Source organism: Etheostoma spectabile, chromosome 5 (genome assembly GCF_008692095.1).
Source record: "Etheostoma spectabile isolate EspeVRDwgs_2016 chromosome 5, UIUC_Espe_1.0, whole genome shotgun sequence".
Lineage (NCBI taxonomy): Eukaryota > Metazoa > Chordata > Actinopteri > Perciformes > Percidae > Etheostoma > Etheostoma spectabile.
Genome location: NC_045737.1, coordinates 24,748,592 through 24,767,657, shown reverse-complemented (window position 1 = coordinate 24,767,657; position 19,066 = coordinate 24,748,592). Strand labels below are relative to the sequence as shown.

At 39.6% G+C, this 19,066-nt stretch overlaps 3 protein-coding genes across 5 annotated transcripts in view; 1 reads left to right on the top strand and 2 right to left on the bottom strand.

Moving 5' to 3' along the window:
* slc7a4 (solute carrier family 7 member 4) overlaps positions 1–2,781 on the bottom strand; it is an 8,598-nt gene extending 5,817 nt beyond the window's left edge. Inside the window, exons 1-3 of one of the 2 annotated variants that reach the window (XM_032516615.1) lie at positions 2,634–2,769; positions 2,157–2,232; positions 338–1,401 (exon numbers count right to left, since the gene is read on the bottom strand). In XM_032516615.1, coding sequence (XP_032372506.1) covers positions 338–1,319 — 982 coding nt within the window. In that variant the 5' untranslated portion in view covers positions 1,320–1,401; positions 2,157–2,232; positions 2,634–2,769. Of the gene's footprint in view, positions 1–337; positions 1,402–2,156; positions 2,233–2,633 lie in introns of both variants that reach the window. The other variant, XM_032516614.1, reaches the window with a different exon arrangement.
* Positions 2,782–4,137: 1,356 nt separating this feature from the next.
* dgcr6 (DiGeorge syndrome critical region gene 6) lies at positions 4,138–7,410 on the bottom strand. Its single transcript, XM_032516730.1, has 6 exons — positions 7,070–7,410; positions 6,787–6,947; positions 6,455–6,555; positions 6,213–6,353; positions 4,875–5,517; positions 4,138–4,492 (listed from the first exon to the last, which is right to left on the bottom strand). Exons 1-5 carry the CDS (start codon positions 7,303–7,305, stop codon positions 5,440–5,442), a joined length of 717 nt encoding a protein of 238 aa, XP_032372621.1. The 5' UTR covers positions 7,306–7,410; the 3' UTR covers positions 4,138–4,492; positions 4,875–5,439.
* An 80-nt stretch (positions 7,411–7,490) lies between these two features.
* rasal1 (RAS protein activator like 1) overlaps positions 7,491–19,066 on the top strand; it is a 20,822-nt gene continuing 9,246 nt past the window's right edge. The window contains exons 1-13 of one of the 2 annotated variants that reach the window (XM_032516590.1): positions 7,491–7,530; positions 7,716–8,074; positions 8,400–8,456; positions 10,078–10,191; positions 10,409–10,470; positions 12,128–12,257; positions 12,821–12,902; positions 13,409–13,549; positions 13,772–13,863; positions 14,704–14,821; positions 15,239–15,392; positions 17,809–17,873; positions 18,120–18,232. In XM_032516590.1, coding sequence (XP_032372481.1) covers positions 8,010–8,074; positions 8,400–8,456; positions 10,078–10,191; positions 10,409–10,470; positions 12,128–12,257; positions 12,821–12,902; positions 13,409–13,549; positions 13,772–13,863; positions 14,704–14,821; positions 15,239–15,392; positions 17,809–17,873; positions 18,120–18,232 — 1,193 coding nt within the window. In that variant the 5' untranslated portion in view covers positions 7,491–7,530; positions 7,716–8,009. Of the gene's footprint in view, positions 7,531–7,618; positions 8,075–8,399; positions 8,457–10,077; positions 10,192–10,408; positions 10,471–12,127; positions 12,258–12,820; positions 12,903–13,408; positions 13,550–13,771; positions 13,864–14,703; positions 14,822–15,238; positions 15,393–17,808; positions 17,874–18,119; positions 18,233–19,066 lie in introns of those variants that run through there. The other variant, XM_032516591.1, reaches the window with a different exon arrangement.

The window sequence follows — 19,066 nt, the reverse complement described above, 5'->3', positions numbered from 1 at the left end:
TTTTGTTGTTATGCCTTTTATGTTTACTTTCGTGTTCAATTAGTTTGAAAGAATGTTGGAAATTAGTTCCTTTAATTTGTTTTAAATTCAACAAGTCATTTGTTGTATTTAAGCAGAACACTGAAAGCAGTGGAAATGCAGAACCGACTACACTTTTATATTGGTTTTGTTTATTGCAATTAATATTGTTATTGTGACATTCAACAACGTTATTGCATATTTTAGTAATATGGAGCAGCTCTAATTTGTCAGAATATATACACTACCATATTGATGTTATGATACTTAGTCTAACAACCATTTAAAATGTACTTCTCAATTAAAGATTGACACTCACCACAGATGGAACCAATTGCCACAATGACTCCAGCCCAACTGTAACCCCGGCGGAAGAAAGCATCTGCCAGAGCTGAGTTTGGGTCCAGTGAATGCCAGGGTACCATTAGTGTGAGCACCGTGGAGACCAGGATGTAAGCTGTTGCTGCCAGTCCAAGGGAGATTGCAGTGGCAATGGGAACAGCTTTCTGTGGGTTCTTTGCCTCCTCACTTGAGGATGCAATTACATCAAAGCCCACAAATGCGTAGAAGCATGTGGCCGAGCCCGCCAGTATTCCAGATAGCCCAAAAGGTGCAAAACCTCCTTCTTTCTGGCTCCAGTTGGCTGGTTCAGCCAGTATAAAGCCAAAGACTAGGATGAAAAGGATGACCCCCATGCTAACAACGGAGAAGATATGGTTGAGGTAAGAGGACACTTGAACTCCAAAGGAAATGAAGAATGAAGCAACTATTAGAATCCCTGCTGCGAGGAGGTCAGGGTAATGGGCAAGGAAGGGCACATTCCACTGCATAATGTGTGTCTCTGTAAAGTTCTGGATGGAGTGGTTAAAAATGGAGTCCAGGTAGCCACTCCAGGCACGTGCCACAGCAGCACCACCAATCATGTTCTCCAGAATCACATTCCAACCAATCAGAAAGGCCCAGATCTCTCCCACAGAGACATAGGTAAACATATAAGCAGATCCCGTTTTGGGAATGCGTGCTCCAAACTCTGCATAACAAAAGGCGGCCAGTAGAGAAGCAATTCCTGCAAAAAAGAAGGATATGATGACAGCGGGCCCAACCATGTCTTTAGCCACTGTTCCTGTCAGGACATAAAGCCCGGAGCCCACCATGCCACCGACTCCCAACAGAGTCAGGTCCAGCGTGGAGAGGCAGCGTTTCAGCGATGTGGCCATCATGTCATCTTCCAGTGTCTTGAGTCGGTTCAGTCTCTGACAAAGGCGCACCGCTGGGGTGCAGCCTCTGGGACAAGTTGCCATAGTTACAGAGTTAGAAAGGCCAGCTGGACAGGATGGTGTTGAAACAGTCACACAGGATCCATTGCCTGTCTATGAAGATGACCTGCAAGACAAATGTATGCATTAGGGAAAAACGGCAGCTTTATGTGGTCCAACAGGTTCAACGGGGGTTGGCTGACTATGCTATATTCTTCAAGCAATTTGATAATGAATGCCTAAAAATCAATTCATCATTTGGGAAAACATTACAGTTGCCAAGAAAAGGAATTATCCTGTAGAACCTACATTCTGTTTTTTTTTTAATCTAATTGTTCTACAACTCCTTTTATCATTCTGAAAACAGAACACAACACATGTTTTGTGTCACCTAAAAAGAGCCAAAAATGGACGTTACTACAGTAGGTAGGGTAATTTAATTGACTTTATGTTCTTATTTGAGCTGGACATAAGGTACTTCAATTCATGAAGCACAAAGAAATAAACATTTGTTATGGTGATATGTCATTATAATACAAATAATAAGTTGGTTGAATGGGATCTCCTAGAATCTTTTCGTAGTTGTCAGAGAATATTATTATATTTACTTGCAGTAAATCAAATCAAGTAAATTAGAATAAAATACATAATTGAATCCCACTCTGCAAGACTTTTTAACATGTCTATCTGGCTATTACCTACTTTAAATTCATCTATTTTATAGAGATTTGGCAATGCATGTGTCGCATGCACTCAGTACGAGGACAGTCCACGTCATCTAAAAGCCATCCGGTGCACTGATGTGTAAAATAAAATCTCTAAATAGGCCTGCAGTAACGATAGGATATGTAGCCTAAATATATATATTTTATGTTTGTTTACCAAAATTATATTCAGGCTTTTCATCAGTGATGTTCATCCTCCTGTTCTGGGCGGTGCACCATATCCAATTCCTGCCCTGTCATATGGCGACAACAGGAGGCATCCGTCATTATTACGTAAGGCTTTATCCTCTTCTAGAAATAAAACCCAGCCATCATTAACTACACAAGATCCGTTTACATATTCGTCTTCACACTCCATGCATTTCGTACAGTGAAAGGAACAGCCGACGACTGGAGTTAGCGTCGTTTAAATGCCACATTAATAATTTAAAATAAAATGGAAACTGACGCAAAAAGAGGACTGTTTTGTGCATTAGACTGCCCCTTTCCTAAATGTTACGTTACTGGATGGACTATGCAGAGCGACATTTCTAACGTAAGCAGGTGTATAGTATTTAACGGCATAACATTACCGTTCGTAACCACAAAGAGAGAAACCTTAGTAATAACGTAAGAAATACAAGCATCGCTTTACCGTTGTTGTTAAGGGTCTGTTATGTGTGCTGCTGGTTCGGTGCTGTGAGAAGTTACCGGGGCGCATCGTCTGGTGATGGAGCCGGATGGAGCAGAAGGTGCGCCGAGGAATAACCACAACGCACTGCTCTTAAAGGCGCAGTCACCTTTATCCCGTAGAAGGGGCTTCCCCACTGCGCCCCACCCACATTACAGTTTAAGGTTATCCGGAGGAGGGGTCCCACTGGGGGGTCCCCACACGCTGCCTATATGTAACCACTTGATACAAATTTAAACATGTTTGAGAATCATATGAAGATAATAGTATGTAAGGAACGTTAACAGCTTCAGTAAATAAAACACTTTAAAGTAAACTTGTATTTCCATAGTTGATGCAATGTCAACAGTAGGTACAAATACAACACAGGATAGGTGATCTAGTGTCCACACTTTGGCATGCATGCCTCGTCCCCTTTAGTTTTCATATCCAAGGGACAGCTGTTAAAATCTTGCCAGGAGACTTGACAAAAAGGTGCTCCAGGCGTTAGTTGACGTTATTTCTTGTTGACTTATTTTCCAAAAAAACGAGACTTGCCCCTCCCTCCTCCTCATCCTCAACCCGTCCCCTCCCTTCTGTGCTTCCGTGCACTAACCCCCCCCCAACCTCCACCCCCAAATCCTTCTTGTAGGTTATTGGCTGGAACGCTGCAACACTGTTTGTGTATGCTGTGGTGCAGGTGGGCACATTTTGTTTTTGTTGCCATATATAGACCCTGGGGACAGGCAGCTCGCAGATAGTGAGATGTTTGCTGTATGTGACAACAAATGTTCTAGCCTAAAACATGTGTGACATCACTTAGAGCACCTTCAAGAGGCCAACTACAGATTTGGGGGAACAGTTAATCACAATAGTGAGATGCCTGACTACGGGGCCTTTACAGGTGATCATAAAAAGGTCAGTAGTGCAAAGAAGATTGATGCGGTAGACCTGCTGTTGGGACCGCGTCAGAGGCTTAGCAGTAGCATTCTGGACCTCTGATGGTTCTCTTATGATGTAAAGATGGATATAGTAAATAACTTATAGTCCAGTTGGGATCAAATAAACACAGATGTAATCATATCCATCTCAGTTTAAGACAGAACAGGCAAATTTCTTTGCAAATTGTACAGCCTTCATTTCTTTTCTAAAACTGCTATATTGCACATAGGTTATAGTGCCTTTTGACATGCTTTTACTGTAATATTTCTTTTCCTGTTATGTTCTTTACTGAAGCAGTACTTTTGTAGTTGCTTTTTAAATGTTTTATTGTTTACTGTATGCACATTATACACCAAGGCAAATTCCTTGCATGTGTAAACTTGATTGGCAATAAATCTGATGTGCTTGTTGTAATAAGCTGCTCATGTAGTGATGAAATAATTTGGAACCCAGTGCTACAAATCACTGCACTGAGAAAGATTTACAATAACAGAACTCAATTCTGTTTAATTATTTACAAAAGACAAAGACATTTTTGTATTTTTTGGAACATTCGTTTTATGAAAACAAATATTCATTTAATAGAAACAGATATATTGAATGCTACCATCCATACTGGTTTAGATTGTATGTAAAATATATCATGAATGTAATTGTTCATTGTTGCTTATTTATGTGGGGCAATAATCAAAATACTGGAGAAAAAAAAATTGAGGTTGCCTCCACACGGCTTTCACAGATCGTTCCCCCAACACGTAAAATAGCTACGTTTTTCACAGACAAATGCACTAACATGCATGCGCGACCAGACCAGCTATCAGAAAAAAGAACAGAGAAGCTCTGGTTACTAAACACACAGAGGGAGTGTGTCTTCATTATCTGCTCTGGACGCCCTTACTCAACTGTATTCTTGTTCGCTGCTATACTAAAAGGGGCCTTAAGCGATGTTGGGTGACGTAACTTCTTGCTGACGTTCAAAGTATTGTCAAACAAAACAAGACTAGCTTGCCCCTCCTCCTTCTGATCCCATCCCCTCCCTTTTGTGCTTCTGCACACTAAACCCCCCCCCCCCCAACCTCCACCCCCAAATTCTTCTTGTTGGTTATTGGCTGGAACACTGTTTTGTTGCCATTTGTAGACCCTGGGCTGTCTACAGAGACCGCTTTTTTTTTTTTTACAGTGTGTTCTGGGGACAGGCAACTCAAGATAGTGAGATGTTTGCCGTATGTGACAACAAATGTTGTAGCTTAAAACACACGTGACATCATTTAGAGCACCTTTCACATGCTGAATCTTTAACCTACACTCCCATTTAAGGAAAAGAAAAATCTATGTAAATGTACCAACACTACTAAAACAAACTAAACAGGTCAAAAACATGATACGCAATAAAGTATCAATAGTAGCAAAAAAATACCTGACACTCAGGAGGCCCTTAGGGTAGACCATCTCACTGCAGGAGGGTCACAACAGTAATCCCATACATTTTGATGCTCCACTATTTAATTTTGGGCAGAGCCTGCTCCCTCAGTACTTTGCTTAAATGTCAATATGATGTGTCTGTAAAGGACATTTGTTTCATAATGGGTGTCCTGGCTTTACAGTATGATGTCACAATCTGCTACTGCTCTCCCCCAGGACTGGAAACGTCTTCCTGGATCCACTCGAGAACCAGCCTTCTGGTGAATATTACCCTTATAACGGCAAGTGGTAAACATGTTGTGAAAGAGAACAATGCCACGTGTTGACCGACACACGTTGAATCTCACAATTACTGGAATTTGAGCATATGCAGTCCGTGGCCATTGCATGACTTTTACCCCTCTTTAGGCACAAACAGGTCTCTTGCTCAAATGATTCCAGATTGTGACTCCTTCTGTTGAAGCTTGAGGATCAATTCAAGTAGGTTCATCTGCATTGTCAGCTCCTGAAATGACACATAACGGTTGAAGGGCAATTAGTTTGGACACACATCGCCATCTGCTGGGCAGTTGTCTGCATCACGAGGTGCATGTTGCCAACACTACCTAATCTCACTTGCCAGACCTTTCTCCACAGTAGAATTGGGCGGTAATACGGTATACCGCGGGGTCTTAAAAATAGCAACGGTATCAGTTTCAATACCGTCATAAAACAAAACGAAAATGCAATGCACTTTTATAGGAGACAAGGATTAAATATTAAATTTAATTAATTTAATGCCTAAAGATGCTTATGTGTGGTTGTCATCAAGTGACAGTGTGGAGGAGAAAGAGAGACAGAAAGGGGGAACGATGGCAAGTCGCGCATAGTGTGACCTGGTCTCGAAGAAGAACACGACTTCTGCAGTTTGGCAGCAATTTGGATTCTGACCTAATGAGAAGGGAGAAGTGTTTCAGTATTAGTGTTTGGTATTCACTTGCTGAACAATGTTGACACAAGCCAACAGTTTGGTTACGCCTTTTGAGACTTATGTCATCATTTTTAATTAGTCACGGTAAAACCGTATACTGCAGTAAACTGGGGAGGAGGTTTGACAGTATAAATATTTGGATACCGCCCAACTCTACTCTAATTCTACCCTGCCGTTTGTGGCATTAGTATGCATTTAACTACAGTGAGCAGACAGGTGTAGACGTTTACCTGAGGATTAGTGGTGATATAAAATCCGGGGACTCCTGCTTTTTCCAAGGTGTTTTGCTGGTCTATCACCTTTTGATCCATTTCTGCTACAATCTTCTTATCCATCATTCTTTGTTCCTCTCGCACACGAATTTCCAGAGCCTAATAGCAGAACACACAACTATTAGTTAACCAAACAAAGAATACAGCAATAATCATCATCCCTTTTAGTTGTCAGAGGTAATGGGATTTCAATGCCTTACCTCTTGCTCCCCTTGTTGGTTAGATTTGAGAAGCGCGAGGTTGTGAGACTTGCATGACTGTAAGGCATCTTTGTGTTTTCGTACAAGATCTTGTTTGAGTGCTACACACAAAAAGAAAAAACAGTCAAGCATCACATTGACACTTGCACTTAAAACCTTACATTGAATGTCTGTTCCAAGAAGCAGGTTTGGTACTTGATATAGAACTTGATTTTAGGGGGGATTTCTGGTTTTAAATCAACAATTATCCAGGTAACAGCCATGGGCTAGCTACTTGGAATATGCTATATTAGTTATAGCATGTTTTCCGAGAATCAGAGCAGAGCACCAACCTTGGTGTTCACAGTGCAGCTTTTGCCTCTGGTTGTACAGATTTTTCTCTGTGAGATGCTGAATATCCAGAAGCCCCTGCACAATCTCATAGACCGTGCCATCTATGAGTGCTAGAGCCAGGTCACCCAGCGTGCTGTAGGACAGGCGCTGCTGGAAGGAGCTAACCATGGAGAAAACAAACAAACAAAACAAAACAATAACAATTAAGATTCCGTTTTAATTCGCTCTACAGCTAAAACGGATTACCACTACTCTGGATTCTGTGAAGGAAGGCAACATTACCTTGGTAAATCTTTGACTAAGGTTTGCAGTTCAGATAACAGGTAGTAATGTCTTTCTTGATGTTTTGTAGAATCTCCGTCAGTGACTGCAGGATAACTCTCCATCTCCTTGAGTGGACATAGAAACACAGCAAAGGGACCTTCAGCTAAGCTAGCTGCAAAGTACCAGGATAATGTAACTATTTTATGGTTTAAAGTTTCCAGAAACCAGATATATTGGTTACGGGAGACTACCATGCATCTAATGATGTTCGTAAGTTGACAAAACGCGGTTAAAGTTACTAAGCCAACTCAACTAAATAAAAAGCGATAGTTGGATGTCCATTCACACCGAAGAGGACCCCGGCCTGGGTCAAGCTGGCTGTCAAGATGCCTGTCTGTAATTGCGCGTGCAGTAGCTCAATGTGTGCGCCAGGGGACGCATTGTATCACAGAAGACAAGCTTCTGAGGACCTGATTCAGGTATGAATGATAATACATTTGTGGGTATTATAAATTAGCACGACAGTGTATCTAAAAAAAAAGGCAATTACGCCAATTAAAAACAGATTGTGAACGATGTCAGATATGAAAACAAATAATATCTAATGATGTTGTGACTGCAGGTTATTCGATCCCGTTTATTTCAGAATGGACATTTCTGACAGGTCATTCATTTGGCTCGTTTTAAAAGAAGACCTGGTATAAGACTGACAACGCCAGGACACAGTACCAGTGTCCTACACTGTGGCCCACTGTGTTGTGTTTAACCTACTGGACTGACTAGGCAGCATGATGCGCGCCTGTGTCGCGCGCTACTGGTGGGCTGTGCTCCGTCACGCGCCGAAGGTGCCATGAATTGAAGAAAAACTCACTTGCGGAGGGAAGGAGCATTATTTTTAAGAGCGTGTATGGGAACATAGGAGAAATTGGATTCATAGCTTAGGCCTACTCGACTAAAAATGGCTAAAAACACATCTCTTTATTTTAGAATTGTCGAGGGCAGGAACCTCCCAGCCAAAGACGTGTAAGTAATTTCTGAATGGCATGCTTCTGTGCTCAAGTGTTATATCGTGGAATATATAGCATACAATCCTCAACATTATTTGATAGCTACTTATCAGGTAATTGGAAAAGAGAAAAGTTTAGCCTACAATTGAAACGCCAATGTCTGGTAAATTGTCTCCCGCGTGAATTAGGCTAATTGAAGGAATTAGAGGAGATGGTCTGTCTACTCGAATTTACCTCAGCTCAAAGACAACTGTAGCCTAAATGAAATGAAGCTTACCACCAGGCAAATTGACCGTGCTAATATCTCTCATGCTGCCATTAATTTTTTTCGTCCTCTTAAGCTCCGGAACCAGTGATCCATACTGCATTGTAAAAGTTGACAATGAAGTTGTGGCCAGGTAAGTTCTCTCTGATTATAAATGAAGATCTGCATAATATGTGCATGACGAGTATCTTGTTTTATGTGGAGCTATCGCTGTAGACTTTCCATTGCAGAGTGTTCGTACTCATATATGTCCTCACAGTTAGGATATTTGCAGTAGGCCTAATTAGTTTTCTGGCTAAGCGCCCGCAACTCTGTACATGTAAACCCGGGTGGATTGTGTATGATCGGGTGGTGGTGCCCACAGCGTGTCTCCGCCAACACAGAGAACCTGATACTGGTCTGGCCTTTAAAACACCCACATGGTAACCATGGAGAGGGTGCATCAATTATTGCAGGGAGATCCAAGTGTATAGGCTAAGCAAGGAGAATGCTGGGAGCTGGTTTAGAGGTGTTCTCAGGTTAAGTGCAAGAGTAGAGATGATGTTATCCTCCAAAGTATTCAAATAAAAAAAGGCTATTCTAAATAGCAGCTATACAGTTCAGTATATTATTTCAAAGTTGTGCTATTTGACAATTGACAGCTACCCAGATTTATGTTGTGTGCAAGAACATGGGAAGACTCTATTGTTCCATCTGGCCCACTGATTCGCTGCAAACACTCACACTGACTATCTGGTACTTGTGTTACTGGCCAACTGACTCCTCAAGTGTGATCTTCATGGATGATGTGGCTAGTAGATGGTGGTGGGAAATAAATCTTACAGTGCACTCTCAGAAAAAAGTTTTATTATAACAATATAGGATTCTTAGATCCCTAGGGGTATTCTTTGACACATTTGGAACCTTTTATCAATATGATACATGATTGGTATTGATGCTAAAACATTACTTTTGATTGCTTTCTTTATGAAATATATAAGCCTGTTTTTTATTTAGGAGGTCCAAAATTGGCAAAATTATAATCTTAATCAGGAACTACTCATGGAAGAATATGTATGCAAGGCTACAAATCTGACCAGGGATTCAGTGTCAACTTTCAGTACCTGATGTTTTATTTTTCATATACTTGATGTACTTGGTATTTTTCAATCCATATCCAAAAGGTACTAAGGTTAACAGCCCCTCTTGTAGACATAGGATAACTCTTTTTGGCTTTAATAGCCTTAATACAATGATATATCCAAAAGGCATACTGAACCTGATCCTGCTGTAGTTTTTAGGCAGGACAGTTTTACTTCCTCTCCTTTTCAACATGTGATCTCTTAAAATAAAGCAAAGCCTGTCTGTGGCGTTGCATATGTTGCTAAACTGTAAGCAGATTACCCAAAGAGGGATTTCTCAAATTGTATAAAGGGAATAATGTTGAGGGCCCAAACAAGTTAAACTATCAGTATATCACAAAGCTGCAAACATTTAGATACAAGTCAGAAAAAAACGACCTATGCTTTTTTCTTCTTTCCTCTGCCAATAATCATCTTGTGATGCCTTGGAGGGATTCCAAACGCCAGTATATTTAGCATATTACTGGAAATAGCAAATCATCTGTCTACCCTCAAGTACACTTACAAAGGGCTTATGCAGTATAAGCCACATTTACAAAGGTATCTTATTACCACAGTCTCTACTGTTGCATACATTCACGTGGTGTTTCTGCGTAAGGATGGTTAACAAGCATGTGTAACTTCTCTTTTCAGGACCGCCACAGTGTGGAAAAACCTCAGTCCTTTCTGGGGGGAGGAGTACACACTGCATCTCCCAATGGGGTTTCACTCTCTCTCCTTTCATGTCATGGACGAGGACACGATTGGGTAACACTGTCAAAGCTGTACCAAAATGAATCCATATTCAGGCAGATGGCGGCCCAGATTGAGTGATTCAATTGTTCTTCTCTCCTCTTCTCGTGACCATTAATCAGCCTGTCCTTAAATTTACCTCATTTAACCATGGCAAAATCAATAAACTTGGAAAGCATTTTCAATAGCTTCTATCAAATAATCTCTTCTTTTCTCTTTTCCCCTCCTACAGCTATGATGATGTTATTGGAAAGATAACTCTGAGCAAAGAAGCCATTGGCTCTCAAGCTAAAGGTATGGCTGAACAAATCTGTTGCATCATATGACCAAAGCTCATAGGTTAAACACACATGGCTTTATATGACCGGGTCAAAGGTCTGAGAGACTGAGGAGACGCGTGACCTTCTTTAGACGGAGACTCTGGGAATGTTTGTCAATGCTCTCTCACACATTTAATTTAATTTGCTTACATTTATGTAAGAGTTGAGTTGTGTGAACGCGCAGGCAATGAAATCAGGCATCACATTGATACAAGTGAAATGATGGCTGTCCTGGTGCTTGTCTGCATTTTTTTCCCCATTGTACTTTATAAACCTTTTCAGCAACATCAACCAAAGCATTTTAAATGGCTTCAAAGCATTTTATGTCTTTCTCCTTACAGAGGCTTTCACATTCAAGATATTAGTCACACTGTTTACCTCAGCGTGAACCCTAGCGCTTTCTGCACTGCCTTGGCCAGACATACAGCATTTAAAATATGGAATGTTGTTATGAAGTTGCCGTTTTATTAGATTGCTCAAAGTGTTTACGGGGGTATGTCTGCTGCATACTGATGCGTCTTTCTCCTGAGAGCCACCTGGCATGGCCTTCGCTCGTGTGATTCATTGCTACGTGGTGGCACACTGAGTCAGTTACTCCATCACAGGAATATTCTCACAGCATTGCCGTGACATTGTATCCTCGCTTATGTGTGATTTTATTCTGAAATGATAAAACATATTGAATTTGACATGACTGACAAAACAAAATTACAGGATTTAGTTTTTCAGACTATATTTTTTCAGGACTATATTTTATTTTCTGTGACTGTACATGCCTTCACCTTGTGTTATACTTGCCAGCATCATAGACATTTTTGCACAACACTTGCTATATTAAAATATGTACTTATTCAAATGCATATAGATGATTCAATTCAATTTTATTTGTAGTATTAAATCATAACAAGAGTTATCTTAAGACACTTCACAGATAGAGTAGGTCTAGACCACACTTTCTATAATTTACAAGGACTCTTCAATTCTAGTAATTCCCCCAAGACAGTGGTGAGGAAAAACTCCCTTTTAGGCAGAAACCTGGAACAGACCCAGGCTCTTGGTAGGCGGTGTTTGGCAATAACAGTCACAATAAAAGATAATGGAACACTGACTAGAAATAGTAGTTGTAGTAGTTTATGGACTAGCAGGGCACTGCAGGGTGTCACAGGACGTAGCAGGACTTAGCAGGACGTAGCAGGGTGTAACAGAGCAATTAGTTATTTAAGTAGACAAAAAAGTGGTAAGAAATGCCCACGGTGAAGTTAACAAATTGCTTGTTTTCCACCATCAACCCTCCAAATCCTAAATGTAATAAGTAATTATCAAATAAGAGAAAGAAAAGATAAAAAATATCTACACAACTTAGAAGCTAGAGCTAGGGAATGCTTTGCTTTTTTGTTGCTTTAATGCTTAATTGATTATCAAAACAGTTGACTGATTATTTTTCTGCAGATCAACTAATCCATTAATTGGCTAAAAGTGTCACCTTTAAATTTATTTCTGCACTAGGAGCTCTCAAATGTATCTTGTTCATTTATCTGGTTTGAATCCTCAGTTTCTGGGTTTGTTATCCTCTCTAAATGCTTGATGCTTGACAGGAGAGTTGTTTTAATGATTAATGTCCCCATGGCCAGGACTAGATTGCTGGCTGAATCTAACGAGGGTCGACCCTGATGAAGAAGTCCAGGGAGAGATCCATCTGAGTCTGGAGCTGCTGAAGAACACAGAGAAGATCAACCTGCGATGTCAAGTCATTGAAGCCAGGTAACATCATTGTGAGCTTTAAATCCCGCCGCTGCCACTGCTGGGTGGAAAATTAGCTCATTTAGAAATGACAAGGGGCATCTGAGTAGCAGGCTAGGTGGACTCTAGAGACAGTATACATGTAGTTTTAAGAGGATTAAACTGGTCATCAGTCAGAAGTCACATTACTGTAGCTGAAACCCGGCACTGTATCATCGCTCTCTCTCTGTGCGGAAATCTTATCCCCATCACCCCGCAGGCCTCAACACTCCCCTATCTGAGTCAGACTGTCACTATCCCACCACTCACTGCCCCATCTGTGCGTCCCAGGCTACAATCTCTTCCTCTCAGGCAGGGCACTAATGAGCATGTCAATCAGAGCTTGACACTGCGTTATTCAAACATGCATTGGATGAATGTGAATCAAGCTTGAAGGTATAAGGTCAAGTGTTTTTTTTTTTGTTTGTGCTGTTTTTTTTTTTTCTCTCGAAATAATTTATTTGCAGAACAGGTAATCTGAGTTTGTTGAGCATTTCGAGTGTATTGATCAGTTGTGTTGTCTTTTGATCTGGCGATACCCACAGAGACTTGGCTCCGAGAGACATTTCTGGAACCTCTGATCCATTTACAAGAGTTATTTTCAACAACCACAGCGCAGAGACCTCGGTGAGCTCCATGTGCGTGCATGTGTATAGTTTGTATTGGTTTCAGAGGAGCCAGAAGTACATGTTCTGCTATTAAGGAATTGATGTTCAGGGTTTTCTCCAGTGTATTGTAAGAGGGAATCATTTAAAAAAAAAAGTATTTTAAATAGGTTTTTGACACTACAGTTACATTGGAGTGCCTTAGATGTAGTCATATTTTCAAATCTTAATGTAGGTCCTTATAAAATCTGTGTTAAGCGTTTTTAAATTCTCAATTTCTGCGATTCCGTCCATGAGTCTGTTATCCCAGAAACTATGAGGCCCTACTTTAATGCTGCCATCTTTCTGTGACAGGTCCGTGCCGGGTCTTCGTAAAAAAATAAATAAAAAAACACTTGCCGCTGGGTTTAAGAGCTTTTCTGGGGGTATACCCTGATGTTTGATTGATTGTCTGTCATTTTATTTTATATAACTGCACACATGTAAGGTTTGAGGGTTTCCTGACACCCCAACCTGCTGGGTTTTTAGATTATCAAGAAGACCCGTTTCCCTCACTGGGCAGAGACCCTGGAGCTGGAGCTGGATCCAGAGGAGCTGAGTGAGGAAGGGACTGTCACTGTGGAGGTCTGGGACTGGGACATGGTGGGCAAGAATGACTTTCTTGGAAAGGTAACAATGCTATAGTGTCACTCTCTCTGTATTTCTCAGTATGGCTATGTTTACAAAATGGTGTTTTGAGTGCATATTACTGTGTCAGTGATTTCATAAATTTCACATTTTATCTCTACAAATTATTCTTCACATGGAAGTGCAGTACTTCCCGGCATAAAATGTAAAAAGTTGAAAGACATGTAATGATATTGTAAACCTGTCTGTTCTACCTTTCCACAGGTGGAAATCCCTTTTGCTTGTTTGCACAAGACACCTCCGTTAGAGGGCTGGTTTCGTTTGCTTCCCCTGGGAAACAACGAGGTTGATGCTGGGTGAGGATTATGTGTGTGCTTGTTTGTCCAAGATGGCGACTTTATGTGTTTGAGTAACTGATTCAAGCATTGTTTTTTAGCATTTTTTTCAATGCTCAAGTTAAGCAGCAATCAGTGTTTTAAAATGCACTCAAGCAAAGTATTTGTTACCGTCCATACTCCATGCTTTTTAATGAACATTCACAGGACGTAGTGGGGTCTCTTACTTCTTCTGTTAATAAAGATCATTTTAGAACAAAGAGAGCTGAGAGACCCACCAGAGGACATTGTTTATTAGGAAATGAGTCAAACTTTAAGTTTTTATTAGAGAATCACACTGCTGAGTATAAGCTGGTTAGAGATGTACTTTCACCACAATAAAAAAAAGTAATATCATGGGAAAAGATATCCCCTCTGGTACTATATGTTTTGACAGATTTCTTATTTTTAGAAATGTAATTCCTCCATTGGTAAGCCTGTTATAATATTATTTGATATAATCTGGGTTTCACCTTACAACAATATAGATATTTTCGTAGATCATTTAAAAAAGAGAATTATACGCTATATAACTTTTCTAAAACAATCTAATTATTCCACACACTTCCTACAGTCCTACGCAAAAACATTTTTTAAACAAAGTAACAAAAAAGCAAGTGTCTTTGGTTGGCCTCACTTTCAGAAAAACAAAGTCATCCAAAACTCATTTGTTTGAAAAATTCATCTTTTTCACGTACTATTCTGGTTGCTTTTATAGACACATTTACAAGATGTTTTTTAATGAGCGCTTACCTCACAATAATATCAAGGTGTGCAGAAAATATCCTTTTTTTTATTATGTGGCAATTCTCCTCTTGCCAGTGGCAAGCTGGGAGCGCTGCGTCTGAAGGTGCGTTTGGTGGAGGATCGGATCTTGCCGTCTGTGTATTATCAGCCACTCATTCACCTTCTGGTGGAGTCAGTCATCTCCCCAACAGAGGTCAGCATCTTCTGTACTGAAAAGCATTTAAACTCATTAATTCATCAATTCTGTGTTGGCATTGTGACAACAGAAAAACTCTTTGCCCATGTAGTTAGTAGGGCTGCTTGATTTTTTTGAATTTTTTTTTAAAGAAATTAGAATCAGAATTATTTTGGTTATTGAAATTTAAAAAAACTGTTGAAAAAACATCAACAGTGAAAACACAGAACTGTAAAATTTGTCCTAATACTTTTCCCGTTTGATCATATTTTCTTCATTCAGAACACAAGACAAAATAAGAGTCTACTTGCAAAATGTAATGTGGAAAATAATATTTTTTTTCTTAATTATTCTGTTTTTGTGATCATTAACATTTTGACTAATTGCACAGCCCTAGTCAGCAGAGTGTGATGCCCTGAGTCCTCTTCCCACCAGGTGGAGGATAGCAGTGCTCTGACCATGCTGGAGGAGGTGAACACGGTTGAGAGCCGGCAGGATGTGGCAATGACCCTGGTGAAGATCTACCTGGGCCAGGGCCTGGTGGTGCCCTTCCTGGATTACCTTAACACTCGGGAAGTCAACCACACCAGTAAGACTGAAGGAACGACATCATCATTGTCAGTCAAAGCCGTTACTAAGGGCAGGCTTCAATATTCAACGTTACTTGCCCATAGTAAATGTTTACTGGCCCCTATACAAATAAATATTTTGTTAGTGGTTATCAAATAACAACAAGGACCCAAATAAATTGTTATATTTCATCTGTATTTACAATGTTCAAACGCATCATGGACAGGGTCATAGATGAGTTAAAGTTCCTATTGAAAGTGGAGAAAAATAAAAAAAATATAATGAAAAAGTATCAAATCTAATTGCAATCTGTAATCTCTGTATCTGTAATTAGCGGTCAAGATACTGCTTGCTTTTATTATGGCACTCCAGCATTTGTTTTCTGAATGAAGACATTGCTTTGAAAAATGGTCCACTTCTATCTGCCTTGGACCCGGACTTGCAGCAAAACCGACATCCTTCCACTGCCACCCAAGAAAACTCTTTCTTCCAAGATGCTTGACACACTCTCTTTGAATTTATATTGTATATATTGCACCCATCATTGTCTTCTTCTTAAACAAATCAAATCATTCTCCAATGTGGGTAAGGGGAGGGGGGCAAGAGAACAATTCAATGATTTGTGATAGAATGATCATTGGAAAAAAAGGATTTAAACTTATTTTTTTAAGGTATTTTACTTGCCCGGGCCATCGGGCAACCCTTATTGTTGTTGTTATTATTATTGTTATTATTATTATTATTAGGGAGCACGGTGGCTCAGTGGTTAGCACTTCTGCCTCACAGCAAGTTGGCACTAGTCTGGGCAGGGCCTGTCTCTGTGGAGTTTGCATGTTCTCCCCGTGTTTGAGTGGGTTTCCTCCGGGTGCTCTGGTTTCCTTCCACCATAAAGACATGCATGCTAGGTAACTAGGATTACAGTTGAAAATTAGCTGATATTTTTGCTCAAAACATTTCACATGCAAGAACTGTGATTACATAATATGCAATGTGCGTAGAACCTAAGTTTATCTCTGTTAGTCAGTGTTTGTAGTAGTCAGTTTGTGACATTCCAGTTTACTGTTATTGCTCTACTCTCCAGAAATGTTCTGAGGGGCAGCTTCTATTTAAACTCTGAACCGACATCAAGTCTCTGAAGATTCATGTTCTGTCTTCCAGCACTATATTTACTTCCCTGATGCCAATTATTTACTCACCCAACGGTCTTTTTATGGCTTCTCTGTGGTCTGTATTAGTCATGTACTTTGCCTCCGCACCACATCCCCATTGCTAATTCACACAGAGTTGTGCTCTGGTCTTTGGGTTCTGGTTAGTTGGTGTAGTTTGTGATAATAAGCAGATATAGTGCCTAGGTTTCCATAGCAACTCCACATGAGCTAAACGGTAACTGCTTGATCAGGAATAGATGGCATAAACAGCCAGATATTAAAAGTAGAGGGGACAAAAAAGGAAAATAATGTACTGTACACTCACTGGGCAGCACACCCAAGTAGATGTCACAGTTTCACAACTGTGGGCCCTCAAATGGAGACAATCAAAATATTTTACCTGGCAACGCATTACTGTCACTGTAGATGTTTTAGTATGGCCACCTTGAAGGATTTTTAGTAAAGTTTCTGCAAGATCAGTCTGCCCTCACTTGGGACACTGGGCTCTGTGTTTCTAAAGCAGATCAATTTTTGGCTGATACACACAATCAAACAGAAAACAAAGAAAGAACACGCCAGGCCTAAAGCTTGAATTGAAGGCAGAAACAGACAAAGTAGACAAATTTAATGAAGCACTGTCAAAGATTTTCATCAAGCATGATTATGTGCCTGATGACCCTCCTCTGTGAAAGCTTAAATGTTGCTTCATTACACTCATTGGGAGCTTTTAATACAGTGGTGGTATCCGTTCTCTGATTGTGTTCCGATACGCATCAAACTCAGGGTCTTTTATTTAGGTCATTGACAGACAGAGAGACTACAGGAAATGAGGGGCGTGAATGACATCCAGCATGGCCAGTGCTAGGGTTTCTAAATTTCTAAAACTATACAGACATGCTAAGTTGAATCTATAGTGCGTAGTTTCTGTCGCCCCAATGAGGAATTCAAAGTAATGACAACAAGACTGTTGGCGCATCCAAACGTCGTAAGCCTTTGGTGATCCTTCCTCCACACAGTTGCTAGTAGCGTTTAACTTTAAAACACATCACTCGCGCTTCTGCGTGTGATTGTCGCCGGAGAACACCATTTTGTAAACATAGCCGTACTGAGAAAGGGAGAGAGAGTTATGCGAGCTGATAGGCTTCATTAGCTTTGTATAAACTCAATTGGCAATGGCTTGAATGTAACGCACGTTCAGTTACACAAAACAGTTGCACAATATAGCTTTAAATTATGTTATTATTTACTATAAAACTAATCCATCTATCTTTTGTTTTACTCTCATAGCTGATCCAAACACTTTATTTCGCTCCAACTCTCTTTCCTCCAAGGCCATGGAACAGTTCATGAAGGTGTGTTGACATATCTGTTTTTATATCCTGTTTTATCAGGAATTGTAATTATTTCAAATCTTTTTTGTCAATCTCCCTGAATGGTCCCCTATCTCTATTAAATACACACTGAGTTAGGTAAGTGTCTGCATTATACTGTAAATTGATTACCTTTTGTACCATACATATTTACATATTTAGAAAAGAATCCCTGTAGCAAAGATGCAAATGAGATGTCTTTAACATATGGTTTTGTCTTGCTGTCAGGCTGTTGGCATGCTGTATTTGCATGAGGTGCTGAAGTCCGTCATCAACCGCATCTTTGATGAGAAGAAGTATATTGAGCTGGACCCATGTAAGATTGACCTGAACCGCACAAGGTAAAACATACCTAAAATATATCCTGCTGGATCTTCCTATACCATGATTATTATGTGACTTTAAATAGTCCAGATCTGCTTCCCAGGTGCTTAAGTCCCATATTATGCATCTTTTCAGGTTCATACTTGTATTTTGGGTTTCTACTAGAACACGTTTTTACACTATAATGTTAAAAAAACACATAATTATTACTGTCTAAATATGGTATTCATCATCTGATACGCTCTTTTTTAGCACCAGTCTCTTTAAGCCTATATATTTTATAGATATTTTAAATAGTCAAATCCAAATATGAAATGTTATACCTAAATGTTAAATCTAAATGTTAAATCTTAAATCTAAATTTCAAATCTAAATGTTAAATCTAAATTATAAAACTAAATCTAAATGTTAAATCTAAATATTAAATCTAAATGTTAAATCTAAATCTAAATTTTAAATCTAAATGTTAAATCTAAATGTTGAATCTAAATGTTTCGGGTGAAACTAACTATTTAACCAATGTGCAAATTCAATATATGCAAATGAACTCTTGAACATGGATTATGGATGGATTATTATTTTTAGATAATAACTACGTAAAATGATAAACATGTTTTAAGAAACTGAATTTGAAAAACACTTTGAGTTTTTAGTGTCACTTTTATGAAGGGTGCGGTGGGACTTATTTAGATTTAATATTTATATTTAGATTCAACATTTAGATTTAATGTTTATATTTAACATTTAGATTTAAGTTTAACATTTAGATTGACCATTTTACCGGCTTTAACATTTAGGTGTAACATTTAATATTTTGATTTAACTATTTAAAATATCTCTAAGTTGACAAA